Source organism: Leucopleurus acutus (assembly GCF_964270905.1).
Source record: "Leucopleurus acutus genome assembly, chromosome: 10".
NCBI lineage: Eukaryota > Metazoa > Chordata > Mammalia > Artiodactyla > Delphinidae > Leucopleurus > Leucopleurus acutus.
In genome coordinates this window covers 89,625,673-89,651,739 of record NC_139153.1, presented here as the reverse complement: position 1 = coordinate 89,651,739, position 26,067 = coordinate 89,625,673, and the positions used below count along the sequence as shown (strand labels likewise).

At 43.0% G+C, this 26,067-nt stretch overlaps 1 protein-coding gene across 1 annotated transcript in view; it reads right to left on the bottom strand.

The window, feature by feature from the left end:
• MBOAT1 (membrane bound glycerophospholipid O-acyltransferase 1) overlaps nt 1-25,316 on the bottom strand; it is a 113,115-nt gene extending 87,799 nt beyond the window's left edge. The window contains exon 1 of the mRNA XM_082848485.1: nt 25,070-25,316. Within this exon, the coding sequence (XP_082704611.1) occupies nt 25,070-25,165 (96 nt within the window). The 5' untranslated portion in view covers nt 25,166-25,316. The remainder of the gene's footprint in view (nt 1-25,069) is intronic.
• Between the last annotated feature and the right edge of the window lie 751 nt (nt 25,317-26,067).

The following is a 26,067-nucleotide window of genomic DNA, read 5'->3' as shown; positions in this document are numbered from 1 at the left end:
TGTCCATTGACAGATGAATGGTTAAAGAAGATGTGGCACATATATACAATGGAATATTACTCAGCCATAAAAAGAAATGAAATTGAGTTATTTGTAGTGAGGTGGATGGACCTAGAGTCTGTCATACAGAGTGAAGTAAGTCAGAAAGAGAAAAACAAATACCGTATGCTAACACATATATATGGAATCTAAAAAAAAAAAAAAAGGTTCTGAAGAACCTAGGGGCAGGACAGGAATAAAGACGCAGAAGTAGAGAATGGACTTGAGGACACGGGGAGGTGGAAGGGTAAGGTGGGATGAAGTGAGAGAGTGGCATGGACATATACACACTACTAAATGTAAAACAGGTAGCTAGTGGGAAGCAGCCGCATAGCACAGGGAGATCAGCTCGGTGCTTTGCCACCACCTAGAGGGATGGGATAGGGAGTGTGGGAGGGAGATGCAAGAGGGAGGAGTACGGGGATATATGTATATGTATAGCTGATTCACTTTGTTATAAAGCAGAAACTAACACACCATTGTAAAGCAATTATACTCTAATAAAGGTGTTAAAAAAAAAGATGTGGTACATGTATACAATGGAATATTACTCAGCCATTAAAAAGAATGAAATAATACCATTTGTAGCAATATGGATGGACCTGGAGATTATTATACTAAGTGAAGTCAGACAGAGAAAGACAAATATCATATCACTTATATGCATTATCTAAAAAAATGATACAAATGAATTTAGTTATAAAACAGAAACAGACTTAGAGAAGGAACTTATGGTTACTGGGGGAAAGGGGGGATAGACTGGGAGTTTGGGACTGACATGTATACAGTGCTATATTTAAAATAGATAACCAACAAGGACCTACTATGTAACACTGAGAACTCTGCTCAGTATTCTGTAATAACCTAAATGGGAAAAGAATTTGAAAAAGAATAGATACATGTATAACTGAATCACTTTGCTGTATACCTGAAACTAACACAACATTGTTAATCAACTATACTCCAATGTAAAATAAAACATTTTTTTTAAAATGCAGGGAGGGTTAGCCAATTGCCCTCACAGGGAGTTAATACCAGCTCTGACTCCCTGCCTTTAACTACTATTGTACATCAATAAATGATTGGGAGGAAGGAAATGTGGGTAAGAGGGCTGGAGTTTGCCGGAAGCTTCCATACAGTGCTTATCTGTATCTGACTCATCTCACTTAGCATAATGCCCTCAAGGTTCATCGATGTTGTCACAAACGGCAAGACTTCCTTTTTTGGTGGGGGGGGGCGGGGAGGGCTGGGTAATATTCTATTGTACATATACAAACCACACTTTCTTTATCCATTCATCTGTCATTGGACACGGGTTGTTTCCATGTCTTGGCTATTGTGAATAACGCTGCAGTGAAAATGGGGATGCAGATATCTCTTCTAGATAGAGATCTCATTTCCTCTGTAAATATGCCCAGAAGTGGGATTGCTCAATCATACAGTGATTCTATTTTTAGTTTTGTGAGGAACCTCCACATTGTTTTTCATAGTGGCTGTACCAACAAGTGTTCCATCTTCAGTGATGCTTCTAGCATACCTATCCCTACTGTCCTCATTCTCCAGGTCCAACCACTTACAAATCCACGTGTCCTGAGTTTCACCACCCTTCCTACAGCCTAGGGTAAGGGAATGAGAAACAGAAAGAGAGGCAATAGTGTGACCCTGTGTAGAATAGATAAGCACTTGCTCTTTGAAGCAAGTTTGCCGGGCAAGTTCTTCCCTGGCTGGCTGCCGGGCCTGAATCTGGAGGGTCAATGAGGCCAGACTGAAATGCCATCACTTTGAACCAGAGCCCTGGCGGAACCTTTGAAGAAGTAGCACAGATCAGAATATTCCATCAAAGGTACACCTTGGACAATGTAAAGGCTTTTTAACTCTATCTGAGTCTGGGACTTAAGAAAACCACATGAGAAAGAGAACATCTACTTCTGAAAGTAAATAAACTAACCAGAAATTCAGAAGAAAAAACATAGAACCTTGAGTTATTCCCAATGACTAATTTCTAGTTAATTAAACAAGTTCTACACTCTGACATGTGGAAAGCAAAGCATAAGCCACTCCGTTTTAAGCAAAACCTGCAGCCTGTAAATATGGTTATAAAACTATTTACCAAGTTGGTTGGAAACATTTATTTCAAACCTAAACATCTTTGGGATAAAAATACCTTCCTATGTTTTTCCGCTAAAACATCTTGGACCGTCACAACTTGTTCATTCAGATACGAATATAACGTCCTTCTGAGACATAAGAGAGGATTCCCAAGCTTCCTGGAATGTTTAAACACCGACCAACAGCAACTCTGTGTGCAATGACCATGTAATACAGAGGTCTAGCCTTCTCACCATGGCCACATTTTATTAATTCCGAAGATATGAACAAAATAGTAAGCATGCCATATAGGAAAGAGCATCAATTTTGGTGTCAGACAACCAGTTCTGCCACTAGCTAGCTCGGGTGTCCTTGGACAAGTGATCTAATCTTAATGAGCCTAGATCTGCTTGTGTTTAAAATGAGGACGGGAAAAAAATAATTGTTAGGATAATTCTGCAAATTCCATAACAAAATATAGGGATCACATCTCGTACAAGCACCTAAACGGCTCTTCCACAGTTTATGGGGAGTGCTCTCCGGGGCAAATGTCTACTATGGTTCCATAGAGCTCACTTTCTTCTTCCCACTTCCCCTACAAAAATAGTTCCAAATTCTTATTTTACAAATTTAAAACAATTTACAACACCAGAAGAGGTTCAGCAATCTCTACCTTCGGCAAGAAGGAAGAAAAGAGAGTCTCGGCACTAAGAGTTAGACTCCTGGATTAATTAATGTGAAAGAATAAGCAGAAAAAGAAGAATTTCCATAAGTCAGGTCAAGAAAGGAAGAAACTTAACAACGCACTGGTTTTCTACCTAAGTTTAAAAGTGAAATGGGAACACTATACAGGCATACCTCGTCTGATTGCACTTCACTTTTCTGTGCTTTGCAGATAATGTTTTTTACGAATTGAAGGTCTGTGGCAACCTTGTGTAGTCAGATGATGGTTAGCATTTTTTAGCAATAAGGTATTCTTTAATTAAGGTGGGCACATTGGTTTTTTTAGACATAATGCTATTGCACATTTAACAGACTATAGCATAGTGTAAATATAACTTTTACATGCACCGGGAAACCAGAAAAAATTGCTATATTGAGATACTCGCTTTATTGCAGTGGTCTGGAACTGAGCCCCCAAGATATCTGAGGTCTGCCTGTGTGAGGCGTAAGAGGCAACCCTGTGAACCTGGAAGAGCACCTAGAGAAAAGGACTCCACGGTGCTCAGAAATGCCTTGGAATCTTTGTGGGAACAAGACACAACACGGCAGGCTAAGAACAGTAAACAACCAAACACATATCCACACCTACAAACGCCAGCCCAGCCTTAGAAATAGCAAGGTGCCTGATCACCATGGAAGACTTGACATCCCTAAGTGAGCAAAAATTCAGAACAAGCCCCCAGAGAAGTAAAGGCTCAGACAAACCTTCAGACAATATGCAACGTATTTATGCTCCAGAAAGGCATGCTTCCTCTTAAATGACTCCTAGCATCCCAGGCAGATCCTGAAGTGTAGACTGAGTCTGGTTTTTTTCCTTCCAGTTTTATTGAGATATTATTGACATACAGCACCGAAGAAGTTTCAGGTGTACCACATAATGATATGACTTACGTACATCATGAACAACTATCACAATAAGTTTAGTGAATATCCATCATCTCTTATAGATACAAAATGAAAGAAACAAAGATTTTCCTTGTGATGAGCAATCTTAGGGTTTACTCACTTAACAGCTTTCATATATAACGTACAGCAGTGTTCATTCTGTTTATCATGTGGTACATTGCATCCCTAGTACTTATTTGTCTTACACTGGAAGTTTGTACCCTTTGACCACCTTCATCCAGTTCCGCCTCTTTCCACCCCCTGCTTCTGATAACAACAAATCTGATCTCTTTCTCTATGAGATCGTTTGTTCGCTTTTGAAGTGTAATTGACCTATCACACTATGCTAGCTCCATTTACACCATAATAATTCGATGTTTCTATACATTTCAAAATGATCACCACAAAGAGTCTAGTTACATCACCATACAATGATACTACATCGCTATTGACTATATTCCCCATTCTGTAAATTTTATACCTGTAACTCATTTTTGGTTACTGTAACTTTTTTTTTTTAAACATCTTTATTGGAGTATAATTGCTTTACAATGGTGTGTTAGTTTCTGCTGTATAACAAAGTGAATCAGCTATACGTACACATATATTCCCATATCCCCTCCCTCTTCCATCTCCCTCCCACCCTCCCTATCCCACCCCTCTAGGTGATCACAAAGCACCGAGCTGATCTCCCTGTGCTATGTGGCTGCTTCCCACTAGCTATCTATTTTACATTTGGTAGTGTATATATGTCCATGCTACTCTCTCACTTCGTCCCAGCTTACCCTTCCCACTCCCCATGTCCTCAAGTCCATTCTCTACGTCTGCGTCTTTACTCCTGTCCTGCCCCTAGGTTCTTCAGAACCATTTTTTTTTTTTTTCTAGATTCCATATATATGTGTTAGAACTGGAAGTTTGTATTTCTTAATCTCCCTCACCTATTTCTTTTCTCCCTCCACTACCCTCCCCTCTGGCAACCACTTGTTTGTTCTCTGTATCTATAACTCTGTTCTGTTTTGCTATGTTTGGTCATTTGTTTTGTTTTTTAGATTCCACATATAAGTGAAATCACACAGTATTTATCTTTCTCTGTCTGACTTATTTCACTTAGCATAATACCCTCTAGGTATACCCATGTTGTCACAAATGGCAAGATTACATTATTTTCATGGCTGAGTAATATTCCATTGTGTATATATATCATATCTTCTTTATCCATTCATCTATTTATAGGCACTTAGGTCACTTCCATATCTTGACTATTGTAAATAATGTTGCAGTGAACATAAGGGTGCATATATCTTTTCTAATTAGTGTTTTTGTTTTCTCTGAGTAAATAGCCAGGAGAGGAATTGCTGGATTATATAATTCTATTTTTAATTTTTTGAGGAATCTCCATACTGTTTTCCATGATGACTGCACCAGTTTATATTCCCACCAACAGTGCAGAAGGGCTCTCTTTTCTCTACATCCTTGTCAATACTTGTTAATTATTGTCTTTCTGAAATAGCCATTCTGACAGGGGTGAGGTTGTATCTCACCGTGGTTTTGATTTGCATTTCCCTGGTGATTAGTGATGTTGAACATCCTTTCATGTACCTGTTGGCCATCTGTATGTCTTCTTTGGGAAAATGTCTATGCAGATTGTCTGCCCCCCCATTTTTGGGACCCAAACAGGGATGTGAACATCTGCTTATTTTTTAATCAGGTTGTTTAGTTTTTTGACATTGAGTTTTCTGAGTTCTTTGTATATTTTGGTTACTAACCCCTTATCAGATATACTGCTTGTAAATGTCATCCCCAATTCATTAGGTGACCTTTCTGTGTGGTTGATAGTTTTCTTCAATGTGAAAAAGCTTTTTTTTTTCTCACGGTACACGGGCCTCTCACTGTTGTGGCCTCTCCTGTTGCGGAGCACAGGCTCCAGACGCACAGGCTCAGCAGCCATGGCTCACGGGCCCAGCCGCTCCACGGCATGTGGGATCTTCCCGGACCAGGGCACGAACCCGTGTCCCCTGCATTGGCAGGCAGACTCTCAACCACTGCGCCACCAGGGAAGCCCTAAAAAGCTTTTTAGTTTGATGTAGTCCCATATGTTCATTTTCATTTTTGTTTCCCTTGCCTGAGGAGACATACCCAAAAAAATATTGCCTAAGACCGATGTCAAAGAGCTCACTGCTTATGTTTTCTTCTAGAAGTTTTATGGTTTCAGATCTTACATTTAAGTCTTTGATCCATTTTCAATTTTTTTGTGTGCACGGTAAGAGAGAGTAGTCTAGTTTGATTCTTGTGCATGAAGCTGTCCAAAATTCCCAACACCATTTATTGAAGAGGCTGTCTTTTCCCCACTGTAAATTCTTACCTCCTTTGTCGTAATTTCCCATTTAAGTGTGGGCTCATTTCTGGGCTCTCTATTCTGTTCCATTAATCTGTGTGTCTGGTTTTGTGCCAATATCATACTATTTTAATTACTGTAGCTTTGTAGTACAGTTTGAAATCAGGGAACATGACCTTCAGCTTTGTTCTTCTTTCTCAAGATTGTTTTGGCTATTCAGGACCTTTTGTTTTTCCATACAAATTTTAGAATTATTTGTTCTAGTTCTATGAAAAATGTCATTGGTTTTTTGACAGAGATGGCATTAAATCTGTAGACTGCATTGGGGAGTATGGTCATTTTAACAATATTAATTCTTCCAATCCATGAGCACAGTATATCTTTCCATCTGCTTGTGTCATATTCAATTTCTTTCAGCAGTGTATTACAGTTTTTCAAGTACAGGTCTTTTTCCTCCTTAGTTAGATTTATTTCTAGGTATTTTATTCTTTTTGATGCAATTATAAATGGGATTAATTTTGTAATTTTTCTTTCTGATAGTTCATTGTTAGTATGTAGAAATGCAACAGATTTCTGTATATTAATTGTATCCTGCAATTTTACTAAATTCATTAATGAGCTCTAGTAGTTTTTGGTGGTGTCTTTAGGATTTTCTATGTAGAGTATCATGTCATCTGTAGTGTCAGTTTTACTTCTTCCTTTTCAATTTGGATTCCTTTTATTTCTTTTTCTTATCTAATTGCTGTGGCTAAGACTTCTAATAGTAGTTGAATAAAAGTGGCAAGCATGGGCAGCCTTGTCTTGATCTTAGAGGAAATGCTTTCAGCTTTTCACCACTGAGTATGATGTTAGCTGTGGGCTTGTCACATATGGCCTTTATTATTTTGAGGTATGTTCCCTCTATACCCACTTTGTTGAGAGTTTTTATCATAAATGAATGTTGACTTTGTCAAAAGCTTTCTCTGCATCTATTAGGATGATCATATGATTTTTTTTTTTTTTTTTGGCAGCACCGCATGGCATGCAGGGTCCCAGTTCCCCAACCAGAGATCAAACCATTGCCCACTGTAGTGGAAGCACGGAGTCCCAACCACTGGACCACCAACGAGCCCCAATCATATGATTTTTATTCTTCAGTTAATGTGGTGTATCATACTGATTGATTTGTGAATATTGAACCATATTGTACCCCTTGGATAAATCCAATTTGATCATGCCACTCCCTTCTTGCCTGTAACTTGTGTTTCCCTTGATGCTTTTAAGATTCTCTCTTTATCTTTAATTTTTGCCATTTTAATTACAATGTCTCTTGATGTAGTCCTCTTTGGGTTGATCCTATTTGGGACTCTGTGTGCTTCCTGGATCTGAATATATGTTTCCTTTCTCAGGTTAGGGAAGTTTTCAGTTATTATGTCTTCAAATATGTTCTCTGCCCCTTTCTCTTTCTCTTCTCTTTCTGGGACCAGTAAAATGTGAATATTAGTATGCTTGATGCTGTCCTGGAAGTCTCTTAAACTGTCCTCATTTCTTTTTATTCTTTTTTTCTGTTTTTCTTCACTGATTTCCACTACTCTGTCTCCCTGCTCGCTGATGTAGGTCGATTCTTTAGACTCCCTCAGTCTTAGACTGGGACTTCTTAGGAAATTCTGACTCAGAAAGATCAGGGGTGGGGCCTAGGAATCCCTGCGTTTAAAGTGTTGCCCGGGTGATTCTGATGGTGACCACTGTAAACAAGGACAACTTGAGTCACCTCATGACACCTTATGTCCTTAGGATGCCTTAAGTCCTTATGATACTTTGAGCCCTGTCCCACCCTTTTGATGGTTCCCATCTACTCGGCTCTTTCTGAAGAACAAATGCTGATAAATCTGTTTTCACATGTTCATCCAGGTATTCTTCAGTCAAATGAAGAACCAAAGCCAAGGCTATTCAGGAGGAGCAACCTGTGCTTCTTCCTGTCTCCATCTTGAAGTGATTCAGGCCCACACCCACCCTTCCAGGTGCAGAGGGGACCTTGTCTCCATGTCCTCAGCTGACCATGTGCTGGATCCTGTCCCCTCTCACACTTAACCCACTCTGCATCGAGTCTCTGTCAACTTCTTTTCCACAGGTTTTGTGATTTCTTCACTCCTGTCTTCAGATATGGATAACTCCCCTCTTTTTTTTTTTTTTTTTTTTTTGTGGTATGCGGGCCTCACACTGTTGTGGCCTCTCCCTTTGCGGAGCACAGGCTCCGGACGCGCAGGCTCAGCGGCCATGGCTCACGGGTCCAGCCGCTCCGCAGCATGTGGGATCTTCCCAGACCAGGGCATGAACCCGTGTCCCCTGCATCAGCAGGCGGACTCTCAACCACTGTGCCACCAGGGAGGCCCTCCCCTCTATCTTTAAAACCGAAAACAAACCTCCCTTTGGCCCTTCCTGCCATTGTCTCATCTCTCTTCTTCAAAGCCATCAGATTCCTCTTATGAATGGTCTACACATATGTCCATTTCTTCCCTAAACACTGTATCATTTTCCCTCTTCACCACTTCTCTAAAACTGCCTTCTCCACCATCCCAAACAATATTTTTCTCAAAAAATTCAACCCTCCTCCTCCCTTGAGGGCCCTGCAACACCCCTCCCACCCTCACCCATTTCTGTGCTACTAAATTACCTTCCTAATGCTGCACTCTCTCTGGGCTCCTCCACAGGCATTCAATGGGGAGTGTTCACCAGAACAAGTCTCTGCTGTGGTCTCATCTCATTTCCGCCCTCAGTGAGTTTGTTCCTTTTCCTGGTTTCATTCACCCCACCCCAACCCATGCCAATGACTTCCAAGTCTCCATCTCCCCAGCTCTGATCTCTCATGCCTCACACTGCCTTCAGGGCATTTCTTTTTTGAAATCCTGCTCTCATCTTAATATGGCTCAAGCAGAAGTCATTAGTTCACCTCTCAGTCAACCTCTGTTTCCAGTTTCTCCATTTCTGTCAGAAGAAGTTCCGTTTGCCAAGACACTCTTATACTCCCCTCTGCAACCCCATTGCTTTATGACTGGGAGAGCCCCAAAATAACCACCAGACAACCTGATATTTTGCACAATTATTTCACTCCTTTGGGTCTTGAAGACCTTTCCTTTTAATGTTTTTAAATACCCAAATACTATGTTTAATTAAGAAAACACAGATGTAAAAAATTTAAAGTTTCCTTTATCCTCTGCAGCAATCGGGGTGACTGTTAAGAGGGTCAAGGTCACTGTGACCACTAGCTACACATTGGTGACTATCATTCCAAAACCAGATAGATAAATAGATGAAAGAGAGAGCATTTTTATTTTTTTAAATTTAAACAGGACATGGGATCATAATATACATACTGTTCTTCAACTTGCTCTTTTCACTCAATATGATGAATATCTTTCAATCTGACTTTATTTTCTCTAACACTTGTATATAATTCCACAGCTAGAGTATACCATAATTCAATCTAACTATTCCTCTACTGCTTAACATTTAGGGATCTTTCTATCTTTAAATGCCCATTGAGAAAGGTCACTCTTTAAACCACTGACTTACTTGTGAATTAATACTGAAACTAGGATCACTGTGGACTGACAGCTAGATAAAGAAAGAACTCAGGGCAAGCAGGGAAGGACATCAGGAAGGAAGGGAGTAGACCCTGACAATAGGAGTCATCACCACACAGCCTCTGCTTGAATACTGCCTGGGATGGGGGACTCATGAACTCCAATGATGATCAATTCTTTTATCTACACAACTCTCATTAATAAGAAATTTCTGACAATTGAAACCTACCTCGCTGAAGTTTCCATCCTTTAATTCTGCAGAGGACACATCATAATTATATTCTTCAAATATCTGAAAACTACTATTATATCCTATCTAAGGCTTTTCTTCTTTAAGTTAAACACCTCTTCTTCCTTCTGTAATCCTCCTCATAGGAACTAGGTTCAAAATCTCTCACCTTCCCTCTCACCTTATCTGATTCCAACACAGGTAATGTTTACCTGATAAAAAGAGTCATTCCTATGCGAGATTCTTTCTCACTTCCTGGGTTCACTAAGTTTACTAATGTTTCAGCTTGGATCCCCACCTTCCCATTTCACTACAGTCAAAAAAAAAAGTTTTCTTTCCAGCTGTCACCCCTTTCTTTACTCACTGCCTTCTTCTGGCCCCATCTTTTCTGCCTTGAAGTATGAAATTCCTTCATCCCATAGAATCCCCAAAGTCGAGTCTTTTCTTACTCTTCACCAGATTCTAACTGAAAACCCAACTTCCCCTCCAAATGCCACCTACACTCACCTCACTTAAGCTCAGTGCTATGACATAAGCATTTTTCCCTATGAGCTTCAAAAATGTGATGAAGGTGGTGATGGGGAAATGATAGCAAACAACATCCACATAATTACTGAGCAGTTTACTAAAATCTTCCCTATGGATCACCTGCCTCATTTGAAATACACAAACACCCCTAATGTATATATATTAGCTCATTTTACAAATAAGGAATCAGGCTCTGAAAGGTTAAATAGCTTGTCCAAGGTCACACATCTACAAAAGACTGGCTCTAAGCCTAGAACCCGGCTCTTCAAAGTCTATTCCAGCATTGTTCCTACTATGTTAGAGCAAGGTAAGTTCACAGGACAGAACCCAGAAGGAAACACAAACATTCATTACACAGCCTGGGTCTAAAATTTAGTCACTTTTTACAGCTTGCACTCCATAATGCCTTGAGAAGATTTTCGCGTGAATTCTTGTGGCTTAAGCAATATACACTCAGAATGGTCCGGTTGAATGGACAACTGAGATGCAGAATAGCATTTCTGTGGTCAAAATAATGAGGAAATATCTCATTGAGCAATGGTAAATGCCTGGAGAGTTTTGTCCGGGGGTGGTTCTGCTGTTTGATGTTACAGGGAGAGAAATATTTATCTTACTAAACAACTATTCATTCATGAAGATTACCGGATGGATTCAGGATGAACCAAAAGTCCTTTATATCTTTACTGAAAGTGACTTAGATGCATGCAATGATTTTAATAAATCTGACTTTAAAGTAAAGCACAGACACATACCAGTGTAACTGTGTGCTTTCTTTCCATTCTTCTGACTCGAAAATTCTCTAAAAGCACGCTGGTCCCAATGTTCACAGACATAGCACAACTAACAATCCTTGATTTAAAATAAAAAGCATCATGTCTTAAATAAAATTTATTTTTCAGAACAGTTTTAGATTTACAGAAAAATTGCAAAGATAATACAGAGAGTTCTCATATATCCTACAACGTATTTCCTTTATTATTAGCACCTTACATATAAAGGTTTCATCTGTCATAGTTAATGAACCAATATTGATACACTAGTATTAACTAAAGCCCATACTTTATTCAGATTTCCTTATTACCCAATGCCCTTTTTCTGCTCCAGGATCCCATCCAGGACACCACATTGCATTCACGTGTCATGTCTCCTGAGACTTCTCTTGGTTATGCCAATGGTTATACAAACTGGTGAATATACTAAAAAAAAACACTGACTGGTACACTTGAAATGGGTGAATTGTAAGGTACAGAATCCTAGACTAGAAAGAGGACATTAGTGGAAAAATTGGTGAAATTCAAAAAGTCTGGAATTTATTTAATGGTTTTCTATCAGTGTTGATGTTTGACTTTTGACAAGTGTACCTAACATTGAGGAAAACCGGGGGAGGCACATATAAAAACTGTCTGTACTATCAGTACAGTTTTTCTGTGAATTTTAAATTATTCCAAAATAAGTTTGTTTTTCTTTAATTACCATAGAATGTGATCTATTATTATGAAGCAAAGGGCAAACCTTAGATGAGGTGCAAGTCGCTTCTTGAAATATTGGTGAGACCCTTAGTATTTTCCCTCGAGCTAAAGAGGGATAATTACAAAATGACACGACAAAGGACTTCTCTGAGGCCATCAAGTTCAAGGCCTTCTTCAGGAAATGAGGCGCATCAGTGGCACACCCCATCCATGGTTACCTAACCGGCATTTTATGGTCCTCACTGATGGCTACTCCACAGTCTGTGGCTCTTGCCATCTTTCGTCAACTCTTTTACTCAAGTTCATTTCCTTTTTTGTTTAGGAACCTTCAGTCCAGTTGTTCTTAGACCATTTTTCCTGCTCGTTTCTAACTTCTCCATAGCATCTAGAAACTCTGCAACAGAGAACCAAGTCTCGACACATATAACTCTAATAAATATTTGAGGGTCGCCAAGCACACAAGAGCTGGTTTTCCAGCTCTCCTAAAAACTTGTAAGTGGTCAATTTCTAAATCAGTTTACAGCCCACTACTGTCTTTCTAATTCTCTCTGCAGTTTCCACTAGCTAAGATGCACAGGCATAATTCATTACTGGTTATGACAGTGAAATTGGGTCCCACCTGGCATCTTGATGAAATGATTACTTTTAGTTTATAGCCTCCTTTCGCCCTTCTTTCAAACTAAGATAACAAAACTGGCCGTCGGATAAAGATATCTATGACGGCTCTCAATACCTCAGCAGAAAGATAAACACATAAGTCAACTTAAGTTTTGCAACTTAGGTTCACTATAAAACTGAGGTAAATGTTAACTCGATAAGGCTGAGGTTACAAAACAGTCCTTTATTATACTCTTTTTGTAAACTCCAACCCCAGACCCTACACATTAAGAAAATGAAAAATCTTCTTGTTCTTCCCTCCACAATGTGTAGAAAACAGCTCTCTGAGTAGAATTTCATATACAAATTGATTTGCTTCCCTTTTGTTCAGTAACCTGCAGGCAGGTTAACACTTACTGTTTGGAGATGAATGGCGATTCTCTTTTGGAATTGAGAAGGGAGGAAAACCAGCTCAACATCTCTAGTAAACAAGAAACAGAAGCTCTTTTTCACACGGTCTTATTTCCATTGTAAAGCACACAAATTCCTAAGGCGTTCTGACCTTGCTCTAACGAGGAGGTGGAAGAAGAGAGATTCCAGAGCCCTGAAGGTCAATTCGCTTCAGCCAACATGCATGGAAATGCACTCATTTCACTGGGAGAAACAAGAAAGGAAAATATACAGATACAATCCTTTTAGCTACATCCACTGAAAAGTAAAAAGAGAAAGAAAGAAAAGGCCTTGGAGGGGGGCCTTTACCCTCAAGAAGTGTTTCTTTACAATCTAAAACCCAGCCGTCCTTGCTACTGTTGAAGATCTTGGAATCACAGAATTTTAGAGCTGCATTGGGCTTAAAGAGCATCATTTCCAGCAGACGGAGAGACCAAAACTTCCGCTGACTCCGGGTCAGTGGGAGGCAGAACCATTTTCATCCCTGGGGCACAAGGGAAAGGGAATCTTTAATGTCCTCATGCCTAAGTCCAGAGTGTGCGCTCTCCCTCCCAGGGAAATTGGAGGCAAAGCCCATCTTCTGCTCGCCCTGAGCTCAGTGCCCATCCCGTCGCCCCACCTGCCCCACTGAACGTGGTCCCCATGTTCTCCATGTTCCTGGGGACCATGCCAATGTGGGAGACCCCTCCCCAAACTCATCACCCACCCCCACCAGCGTCTTTCAGCGTCTGCTAAAGGACAAGGCCGTTCCTGGAAGCAGAGAAGCAGAACTCTCAGAAAAGGCAGAAAGGAAGTCAACGTCACAAGAACTCTGTAGATGCAGATATGAATCAATCCCTAAGAGACACTGTTAAGTTTTTTTAAAAAGGCGAAGAGTGGAAGAACCGTACACTCTCGTTTGTGTCAGAAAAGACAAAAAGATTCTGTGTACATGGCAGCCTCGCCTACCTCTGGCCACCAGCGGGGAGCGGATCTGAGCAGCTGCAAACTGGGGGCGGGGCGTGAGGGGGGTGTACACCACAGGGACTGACCTTTCATTACACCCCCTTTTCTGCCTTGTGGTTTGATACTAAGTCCATAAGCTACCTAGTCAGAAAACTCATTTTTTTAAACTGTATTTATACAAAATAAAAACCAAAAAAATTAATCAAACACAAAACATTACAGATAAATAAATATTTAAAATAAATGAAATTAAATTTTTAAAAAGACAGAGCAAAAAATGATGCCAGGGATAAAAAAAAAAAAGTCGCTGGACGAAAGAAGTCTCAACCCAGGGACACTCACAGTTAAACCACTTCATAAAATTTCACAAAATGACTTTTGAATTTAGCAACTCCCTCTAGGCCTTAGCAACCTTGTGTTGTATACCTCTGCTGACTGTTTCAAATGAGAAGTACAGAATGAGACAAAAATAGGGGTGGGGGGGAGACAACCACTCATTTTTTAATTACTTGTTTGAAATAAGAAGTTAGAACTCTCTGAACAAAACTTTTCCAATGTACCCCTGCTCCTTTTTCAAATGCAGCTTTCAAACCCGAGCTTTGTGGTGTCGTTTTGGTAAATAGGCTGGAGAATGGAGTATCTGTAATAATACGATGGTTGCAAAATCCCCAGCACCATCCCCCAGCCAGAAATCCTAACGCAACACTGAGAGCCCCTTTTATGCTGTGTGGACTTTCAAAACCATACTTCAAAAAATGATTAACCACTGATAACAAAGTTATAGGCAGAGCCCCACTATTATAAGGAAGACGGTAAATGATTAACCGAGTGCCTATTTTTTGGCTAACTAAAATGGGTTAATGAGTTCATCTTGTGGCAGATGATCACATTTCTAAGCCCTATGGGACAGTGGGCTTTTAATAAAGCATATTTTTAACCCGAATAAACTACTTGAAGTTACTTTTCCCGCTGATTATTCTCTAACCTTCTGCTATCCTGGCAAAACTACTAGAAATTGTCATTAACAAGACTGCAGCAAGTTCTCCCTTTGTCTTGTTTACTGAAAGGGTTGACTTACCTAAAATAGAAAGCTTCTGAAAAGCATACAACCAAATACTGTTATTAAATTACACAGGCTGAATTCTTTTTACAAGTTGCTGCTACAAAAAGATATTTCCAGATTGTATCTCCTTATAATCTTTCCATGAAATTTTTCTTTATAAATGTAATTCAGAGGCTGTGCTTCAAAAACACTTGGGAGTACTTGGGTATACAGCACTTTCTGTATGTAAGTGACTTGACTTCAAACTGCAAAAGGAAAACTGTACATGGTGTTCACACACACTTGAGACAACTGGTCCCAAAAAATGATATTAATATCTGCCTTTATAATGGTAAGTAATGCATCTATCAACTCCACATAATGAAAACGGGAATGGAGAATTTTATATTTAAACAACCCAAGATTCACATTTAACTATCAGTAATGGGGCCATTAATTAACTCTCAAATCAGAAATTAGGCCTATTCGATCTGAAGTGTAGGGTCCAAATAATAAACAGGTTTAACCAGTTGGTAAAAAGAACCGGCTCCTAATTTTATCATCACTTAGTCATCCATTCCAGTGCAAATTATGTAAATAAAATTCCACTTCAAGGGAACCAAGTTTATTTAGTTCTTACTTCGTACTAACAAGCATACCAAGATGACTAAGATGCAGCCTCACTCCCTGCCCAAGAAGAAAGGTCATCTTTCCTCAGCCTCAGTACCTTTGCTCAAACAGCTTCCTCTTCCTGGCATATTCTGCCTGTCCCACCTGGCCTCACCGCTGCACCTTCCCCTTCTCCTTCTAAAGCAGCAGCTCCCAGGAAGCTCCCCTCACCTTCCCCAGGACAGGCCCAGGAGTGCTGAGGCCCACACGTACACATTTTCTGGAGCATTGAACACACTGCTTTACAAGAGTTTACACGTAATAAAGTAATTTACCAAGTGCGCATTGGTTTGTCTCCTAGAAGGCAGAGATCCTAATTAATCTCTGTATCCCCTTCTGGCCCAATATTTGGCATCCGGTACTCCATAAGCCAGTACAGAGAGAAGCCTCTCAGAATCAGGCAGGGCAGCAAGATGATAAATATCTGAGACATAAAGTAAGAGGCACCATGTGGGAGAAAAGAATGAAATATTGCCATTTGCAGCGACATGGATGGACCTAGCGTATATCCTACTAAGTGAAGTAAGTCAGACAAAGACAAATATTACATGATATCACTTATATATGGAACCTAAAAAATAATACCAATGCATTTATATACAAAACAGAAAGAGACTCACAGACATAGAAAACAAATTCATGGTTACCAATGGGGAAAGGGCGGGGGGAGGGATAAATTACAAGTATGGGATTAACAGATACAAACTACTATACATAAAATAGGTAAGCAACAAGGATGTACTGTATAGCACAGGGAATATATGTACTGTATATTCACTATATTGTAATAACCTACAATGGAATATACTCTGAAAAATATACATATAACTGAATCACTTTGCTGTACAGCTGAAACTAGCATTGTAAATCAACTATATATTTCAATTTTTTAAAAAAGACAGAAACACACACATAACCAATATGCAGACAAGTAGATATGCATATACAAAGTCAATAAACATAATCTCTCCCACCAAAAAGAGAAGCACATACAGTATGGAGAGAGTGCTATGGAGAAAAAAAGAAAATAAAATCGGATCCATTTGGCCCTGGGGGAGGCGGGGGGATGATCTATAAGGGGAGAGGAGAGAGCAAGGCCAGGGTTCCAGAGAGCAGACAGGAGGGGATGAAAAAGGAAATGAGGATGAGGATGAGGACTAATGTCAGGCAGAGGGAAAAGTGTGAGCAGAAGCTGGAAGGTGTGAACGACGCAGTGGATCTGAGGCACAGGAAAGAACTCATCCGCTGCACTGATGGTACAGCGCCCAGGGAAGCAGCGGCTGGGATGCAGGGCAGTGACTATGAGCAAAGTCTGCAGAGGCAGTCCTGGGTTCGAGCCCTGCCCAGCTCCCAGGCTGCCCACCCTCTTTGTGTGCAGCTCCAGGAAAGACCACAAGGCCCAGGGTCAGTCGCTGGCCGCGGCCTTACCAGGACTCTGGGGCCCCCGGGGACACCTCTACCTGCCGAGCACCCCGCCGCTCATCCCTGAGCCTCCTGTGCCCGGCATGCAGGCTTGCAGTCATGGGCTCCGAGGTCCTCCTCAAAGCCCTCAGTCTGCTCTGCTCCCGGAAGCCTCGGTGTCTTCCCAGCTCTCTCCCTCCCTCTTAGCCTTGAGGGAGAACTGTCCGCCCCCAGGCGTCTGCTTTCCCATTTTACCACCACAAACGGCAAGGAGAGAGAAGAAAGTCACTGCTTTTCCAGATTCCCCCATTGCTGCTTTGGACCATTTTTCTTCCACCATCCTTCTGTCATTTAAGAATATACTTGTGGACTAAAAGATGTAAGTGCTGTATAGAATCAGCCAATTATGTGAAAGTAGCGTATCTGCCTTTACTGTGTTTGTCATTAACCTGAACGGAAAGACCTTTAAAATTGACTTCTTTAGAAAGCATTTGAATGTATTTTGTTTGGTATTGTATTTATTCAATAAAGTGTTTAAGTAGTGCCAAGTGTGAACTGGGCCCTAGGATGGTGTCGGTTGGAGGGAACAGGGGGTGGTGGGACTGAAAGAACAGAGCAGGCTGACCCCCGCTCAACAGGCTCAGCTGCTGCCTCCTTTGATAAAGGGGCTAAGAGAGCCCTTCCAACGCCCTTTGAGAGGCACCGTCCTTCCAGCCAGGAAGTACCTCCCTCCAGACCCCACTCTGCGTTCTAACATTAAATGAGATGCGCCCTGGAGAGTGGCTGGCTGAGTGCCTGATAGCAGAGCCTGTCATACCCTCTCTGGTCCTTCTTCATTGTCAGGATCTACCAATCTACCTCCACATTCCTGGAGAGTTTAGGTAGCACAGAGTCTTTCTCTCCACCTCACACCCCCAGTCACCTAGGCAGCTTCAACGTTTAGGACGATCAACCAAATTCCCCAGTTCCTCGACTTGCTAAACTGAATCGACTTTCACCCCTTCTCCCATGGCCACACCTTGACTTTCATCCTTGCCCAGGGAAGCTTCCCTAGGAATCTTCATCTTAAATACCCTGGCCCCCGGCTCTCTCACTTCCCCTGCACCCGCCCCTCAAAGTCCCTCCAATCTCCAAATGTTTCCCTTTTCACTGCCATCACCTCCAGCTACCTGTCAGCATCTTTCAACACCCTTACTTCTTAACGTTCCAACAACCTTCCCTGCAAACGTCCAGCTATTTATTTTACTTTTGCTCCTACAAGGAGCTGCTGAAAGACAAAAACCACATATTGGCACCAATCCTGAAATTTTTGATTTTCAGTGCGTCGATTATACTCAGCAACCCATTAAATTGACCCCAGGCCGCTCCTTCTCTGCTCCCCCATTAAGACTGCTCCAAACATCCACTCATTGTCAAAAACCCCTGCTCCATCCCTGCCTCCTTCAGCCAGGACCTCCTGCCCCACTTCACAAAATGAAAATCCTTTCACATCTTAAACCCTTCAACGCCTTCCCTTGGATGGTAGTAATGCCTCTAAACTTCAGGTAGCACAAGGATCACCTGGGCAGCCCTGTCACTCGGAAATGTATTTGGATTCACTAGGTCTGAGTCAAATCCCAGAAGCATATTTCACAATAGATACTGATGACGGTCCATCCGCCAAATGTGAGGAAAATTATCTATAACAGGGGTCTCAAACTCCAGTCCTCAGGCCAAATCCAGCCCTTGCCTGTTTTGTGTGGCCTGCATGTTAACTACGTGTTTTTACATCTTTAAAGGGTTGGGAAAAAAATATCAAAAGAAGAAAATTTCACAAAATGTGCAAATTACATAAAATTCAAATTTCAGTCCATAAATAAAGTTTCATGAGAACACAGCCAGGCCCAACGATTTACATACTGTCTATGGCTGCTCTCACCGCACAATGGCACAGTTGAGTCGTGCAACAAAGGCTGTACTGCCTGCAAAGCCGAAAATATTTACTGTCTGGCCCGTTATAGAAATAGTTTGCTTCCCCCTGGTCTCTGCAGGGTGAAGTACAAACACCTCACCAGAGCCTCCCAGCTTCCTCATGATGTGACCCCTGCCTCCCTCCCCAGCCTAGAGTCCCAAAATCTTCACAAGGGCAGCCTCACCAGCCACTTCAGTGGACTCAGTTCCTTGAACGAAGTGCACAGTTTCACACCTCCCCACCTCTGTATGTGCTGTTCTTTCTACCCACTTTGCCTGACAAATACCTCTTCGGCCTTCAAGACTCAGTTCGTGGTCCTCCTCACCTGTGAGATGCTCTCTGACAACCACACCTCACCCGCCTCCACTGCGCTTAATTAATTTGTATCCCATTTATCTGCATACAGCAGTGGTTCTCAAATTTTTGGGCATCCCAGCATCACCGAGAGGGCTCATGAAATCCCCCGCTGGCTGGGTCTGTGCCCAGAGCAGCAGACAGGGTGCCAGGCAGAGAATAACTTTTCTAACAAGTTTCAAGGCTGATGCTGCAGGTCCAGGCACCACACAGGAGCAACATTGGTTGACTTCTGTGTCCCCACCCCACCCAACAATGAGTTTTTCGAGGATGGACCCTATTTTATTCATGTTTGAATGATAACAGCCTCACCCAGTCCCAGGAATTCCTGGAACATGGCAGAAACTCAGTATTTGCTGTTTGTAGTCTAGCCAAATGATGCTCCTCCCATGAGCCGATGATTTCACTATCAGACAGTGAAAGGGAAATTAAGTGGGGAGAGGAGACCTAGCCTCGTAGTTCAAAAAAATGAATGAAGTGGCTCTCTGCAGGATGGACATTCTGTGACCTGCCGTATGCATCCTGAGCCTGGGGTCAGCTGGAAAGCCCCAGGGTGGAGAGTAGATTGTTCAAGTCAGAAACCCAAGAGTACAGCCTGGAGGCAGCACCCACAGGGGGAATGTTCGGTAGAGGACCCTCCCCACCCCTCCCACAAAGATCCATCTCTCTCCACTTTAAAAACAGAAGATTCTGTATCAAAGTCTGATCATGTATATCGTCAGCATTGGCATATATTGCTACTAATGAAAAGCATTTGTTGAGCACGCTACTACTTGCTTGGAATACCAGGATAGATAAAACCTAGACTTCAAGGAGACTTTAAATTAGTTTGAAACTCAGTATTATAAACCAGGCAGGATACCTAACAAAATAAGGTAACATTTTGTGTCAAGTGTCAAATATAAACCGTGTCAAAGGTAAACAGTAAATTCCACAAGAGTCCAAGGTGTCCTGTGGCTTTTCCCTTCTCTGTTCCACTAAGGTACCACCTACAAACCTCTATTAGTACCTACATAGGTCTGTGAGGACACAGCACTTCTATAGGTCTTTTGTCTCCTCCATGGGCGTATAAACTCTTCAAGGATAGGAACCTTGATTTTTTTTTTTAAGACCTGACCAAGTCCCTGGTACTACTAGTGTTAAATAAATATTTAATTGATTTAATAATGACTGTGGAATGTGAGCTGGGCTTTTAACCAAGGGCAAGACTTAGATAAGAAGAGAAAATTAAGGGTTGGGCTTTCCAAGAATAGGCAAAAGAACCAACCAGGTGACTGAAAGCTCCAGGCAGGTACAGACACTGTGGTCAGAGGCCCCGGTGGAGTCATCAAAACCCACTGCTGATATCACCATAAGTCGAGAGGGTCAGGCCTTCAGAGCTGGTCTTCACTGATCTTGCCTTTTAAACTGTAACACAAGCTTACATAAATAGGCCTAAACCTGGACTGCTTTAATCTCAAAAATCATTTCCTGGCACTCAGGGTTCCCCACCACCAAATTGCAAATTCCTTAAAGCCAGGAATTTCTCCTCTTGCACAGCTCCTAGGATACGACCGTGTACCACACAAATTAGCAACGTCAGTATTACCGCGTCTATCCTGGTAGCTGAGTCAACTTTGCAAACTTCGAAGGCTAGGATAGTTTAAAGACAGATCATGCCATACCCCACGACCAAAACTGAGTGGAGAGGGCATGAGCAGATGATTTAAACAAAAAAATCAAACAAAATAGTCATCCTCAGTTCTTTGCCCGAGCTCCACATCTGCTCGAAAGAAACTCATTCTAGAAACGCAGTTTTCATCAAACTCATCTGTGAGGCACCTGTGAAGGCCCCTAAGTCATCCATTTCCTATACTCTGGATCTGAACTGCTGTGCTCTAGTCTCTAATTAAATAAGATGATTTTGCATTTAACATCTTTAGGAGGAGGCCAGGCTAGTAAAAGTCCCTGGAAACTAAAACCATAGACTTTTCCTGAGTATAGTCACAATTGCACACAGGCTCCCCCCATGAGCTAACAGAACAGATAAATGGAAGAATCAGATGAAAAATAATTAAAGAGAGCCACTATGGAGAACAGTATGGAGGTTCCTTAAAAAACTAAAAATAGAGCTACCATATATATGATCCAGCAATCCCACTCCTGAGTATATATCCAGAGAAAACCATAATTTGAAAAGATACATGCAACCCCAAAGTTCATTGCAGCACTATTTACAATAGCCAGGACATGGAAGCCACCTAAATGTCCATCAACAGATGAATGGATAAAGAAGAGGTGGTACATGTATACAATGGAATGTTACTCAGCCATAAAAAAAAACGAGATAATGCCATCTGCAGCAACATGAATAGACCTAGAGACTGTCATACTGAGTGAAGTAAGTCAGACAAAGACAAATATCATATGATATCGCTTATATGTGGAATCTAAAAAAAATGGTACAAATGAACTTATTTACAAGACAGAGTCACAGATATAGAAAACAAACATGGTTACCAGGGGGAAAGGGTTGGGGGAGGGATAAATTGGGAGATTGGGACTGACATATACACACTACTATTTATAAAATAGATAACTAATAAGGACCTACTGTATAGCACAGGGAACTCTACTCAATACTCTGTAATAACCTATATGGGAAAATAACCTAAGAAAGAGTAGATATATGTATAACTGATTCACTTTGCTGTACACCTGAAACTAACATAACATTTAAATCAACTGTACTCCAGTAAAAATATTTAAAAAAAGAGTTCTTCACTCACATAGTAGAATGCTCAACAGATATTTCAGGTTTTGCAAATAATAAACAACTTGACACAGGGAGACCCAGAAGCCAAAGACATTCTCACAAGTGCAATCAATACAGAAATTAAAAATACACGTGTGAAATGTTAAGACATTAAGAAAAGGATTCACTATCTTTAAGTGGCATATGAAGAACCACTTGGACAACGTGAGGTATATGTTTTATCACTGTTAGCAAATCGAAGGCCAATAAAAAGTCACTCTTTAATGGGCCAGGAGCAAACATGTATCAAGGACTGGGCTCTCACCCTAGGACTGTCCTCCAGACCTGGCTCCATTTTTCTCTTCCCAATTTTGTGCCCCAGGGGGAGCCCCTGCAGACCACATCGCCCAGGTGCCCCAGGCCAGCCACCCACTGGGGGCCACTGCAAGAGATGGAAGGGGGCTTCCCTGGTGGCGCAGTGGTTGAGAGTCCGCCTGCCGATGCAGGGGACACGGGTTCGTGCCCCAGTCCGGGAAGATCCCACATGCCGCGGAGCAGCTGGGCCCGTGAGCCATGGCCGCTGAGCCTGAGCATCCGGAGCCTGTGCTCCGCAGCGAGAGAGGCCACAACAGTGAGAGGCCCGCGTACCGCAAGAAAAAAGAGATGGAAAGGCCAGGAGATGGGGAGCAGAAGGGCTGAGGTTCTCTCTCTACTTCCCCCCTGTATCCTGGCAAGAGGACTTTCTTCCCTTTCCCTTGCCCAGGTCTTGGTACCTGAACCTCCTTTATTGGTTCCCTTAATGCCACCCACACCTCTCTAAGTAGTTCATCAAAGTTTCTTCATTGCCATCCATTGAGTTGAATTGTTTCCTGCCAGGACCCTGTCTGATACAAGGACTGTAGGGCATTTTATATGTATATAAAATGTCTCGGCTCCAAAATGTAGGTCTTTTTGTCATCTCCCATTTTACACGTGAAGACTCTGAGGCTCCAGGAGGGTAGAATACCAGCCAGCAGTCATAAAGGAAGTTTTCTGGCAGAGCACAAATTACTCCCAAGTCAGTCTAACAACTAAAAAGCCCCTGAAAGTGCGAGGGAGAAAAACACATCAAGCTTCCAAACTCTCAAGCCGCAGTTTAGCCTCAAACCACATTATTTATGGTTTGGGATTCTCCCTCGGCCTGAAATGAGCCAGCTGGGGCACTGCCCTTTCAGTGCTTCTTCCACTGAGAGTCGCTTAGATTTGACCCTGCTGGAGGGCAGTGGGGTTTCCTAAGATCTAAGAGATCACAGGTGCTCCTTCCTTGCCTATCGCCCACAATTTTTCCTTCAGTTCATCCCAGAAATCCCTTCCTTCCAGCCTTAAACATCCCACAGGCTCTCTTGTTCTTTTTTATAAATTAAAACCAGAATTCCTTTTGCCAGAAATCCAGGAGATGGAGGATGAGGGTGGAGGCAGTTACAAAGCACTTAATAACATCATCCTAGGCACCTCTCAGTCGTCAATCTCTGGGATTCATTAACAATCTAACTCTTTCCATACAAAAAACCTCCCTGGATTCCTCTTCTCTGTAGCTGTGCTGAATTGCTGAAAATGGAAAATGCAATTAAAATAAATTGTGATGGAGAGTAGAGGGGTAAGTACCAACGAACTCCCCTGAAGGAAATTCAGCTCTGAGTTATATTTCATTTCAGGGCTAAAGAATTTGGTATTATTTCTGCCTTTGCAGGTCCCTGGCAGTCACTACACTCTCACTACAAGAACAGGCGTTAGCAGCTGATACCTCTCCCAATTTCCTGACCGTCTGGATTTTACAGTTGATGGCCGACAGTCAGATCAGGTGGAGTTCTGAATCAGATCCTCAGAGGGAGCCAGGTGGAAGGGTGGCTCAGTAAACAGCATCTGAATACGGGAAACATCTAGGTCTCACTTCCTCGTTGCTGAGGGAATGTGAGTGGAAAGAGCAGCAGGTATACTCTTGTTTGAAGGAAAGAAGAATTTTTTAAAAGATCACTAGTGGGCCGTCCTCCAGCATGCCTTACCCAATTCCATTTAAATAACATACAGCTGACCCTTGAACTACATGGGGTTAATCTGTCTATAATTTACTGTCGGCCCCTTGTATCTGTGGTTCCTCGGAAACTGTGGATTCAAGCAACCTCGGATGGTACAGTACTGTGGTATTTTCTACTGAAAAATATACACATATAAGTGGGCCCATGCAGTTCAAACCCGTGTTGTTCGCGGGTCAACTGTATATTTATTGACTCACTGCTAAATACAGGGCCTATCTAGCCTGCAGCACCTAAGGAGACAAGAAAAGGGGTTAAGATAGCCTCAACCCTCGAGAAAATTTCTTACCTGGAATTACCGTTGTTTGCTGCCATTTTCAGTTTTAATGGTAGCAGACAGTTGCTGGACAGTCCAAATACCTGCAACAGTGCCTCTCTTCTCCCACTAACCTGTCCTACTAGGGAGCCTGGACCCCCGAGGGTAGACTGACTGAATAACCTAAGGCCCTGGGAAAACCACAGCATCCTGTGTCCCTCCTCCCTTGACGATGTTGATCACAGGTGGTACAAAATAACTGTCAGCCCGATTTCACAAGCCTCACTGCAGAAAACCCAGGTCTCTCATTCAAAAGCTACAGGCTTTTGCATATAGATCACTCAGGTTCAGTTTCTAAGGAGTTTCATCTAACTTAAAAATAATAAAGACTTGACTACACTGATGAAAGAAACACTTGAGTCATTTATCAGAATGTTTTAGCCCTGGGTTACAGGAAACGAGGAAACCCAAAACTTCAAACAAAACAAAAAAGTTTATTCGAACCTTCTGTGCAAGGTATACCAATTTTTTTCACACTTACAGGAGAAAAACATCAATTTAAAACCAACAAACAAAACTCCACCTGTCTAGTTTGTAGCAGTGAAATCTGCTATGGGGGCGGGGACGGAGGTAGATAACATCCCCACCAACACCCCCGCAGGCTTCACGCCCGCTCCGGCTCCGGGAGGGTTCCCGCGCTCCCGCTCCAGCCGAGGGCCGCCCGCCCGCCCGCCGTTACCTGGTCCAGAGGGATGCCCAGGAGCTCGCTGAGCGGGTGCAGACAGGTGGAGCCCGTGGTGCGGTAGGAGAGGCTGGGAGGAGGCTCTGCTGCCATCCTGCATCTTCGGGAGGCGGCAGCCCCGGCCCCAGGCCGCGCCACCCCGCTCGGCGTCCTCCCGCCCGAGTGCGCGCGGGTGGCTGTCCCGAGGGCCGCGCGGCCGCCTGGCTCGCGGGGACCGAGCGGCGAGCCGGAGGACGCGACCCAGCGCAAACTCTCGGGGCGCAAACTTGGCGTTGGCGCAGTGGCCGCGGGCGCGGCAGGAGGGCTGCGGCCAAGAGCGTTTGCTTCCCGCTCCCCTCCTCTCGCCGCTCATTGGCCCGGCCGCCCGGGACTGCCCGGGAGGAGGGAGGAAGGGAGGGAGGAAAAGTGCGGACTCGGAGGCCGGCCCTCGAGCGCCACCCGGCCCGCCCTGCCCGGGCCAACCCGAGAGGGAAAGCGACGACAAGGACGCCGCCGCCTAGCCCGGCGCCTGGCGGCGCGCGGCCCCGGGGGCGGGAGGATCCTCTGCTCTTACTTCGCCCGAGCTCCCCATCCTCCCTCCCCGCCACAAGAAACGACCTCCATCCCGGTCACCCCGGCGGGCTCCTTGCGCTAGGGAGCACCCTGACCCCACCCCGTTCTGGTTCCGTCGCAGCGTCGGCACCGCGGCCCTCCCGGTCCCCGCGCCGGCTAAGATTTCCTGCACTTTCCTTGCAAGGCTTCTCCCTCGCAGTCCTTGCGGCAAAGGGTTAATCTGCCAGGGGCTCGAAGCCCAAGGACACCCCGGGGCTCCCAGCCAGCACCCCAGCACCCAGCCTCCTTTTCTCCTTACGTGCCTGTGGGCAAGACATAGTTTCCTACACCCTGATCTGACATGGTCTGTGTCACACAGGCGCAGACACCAGGACTGCTAGCTTCTGACCATTAATGTTCGGCCCTTTGGATTGTGAATTCTTTTCACCCCTGTAAGAAACGGT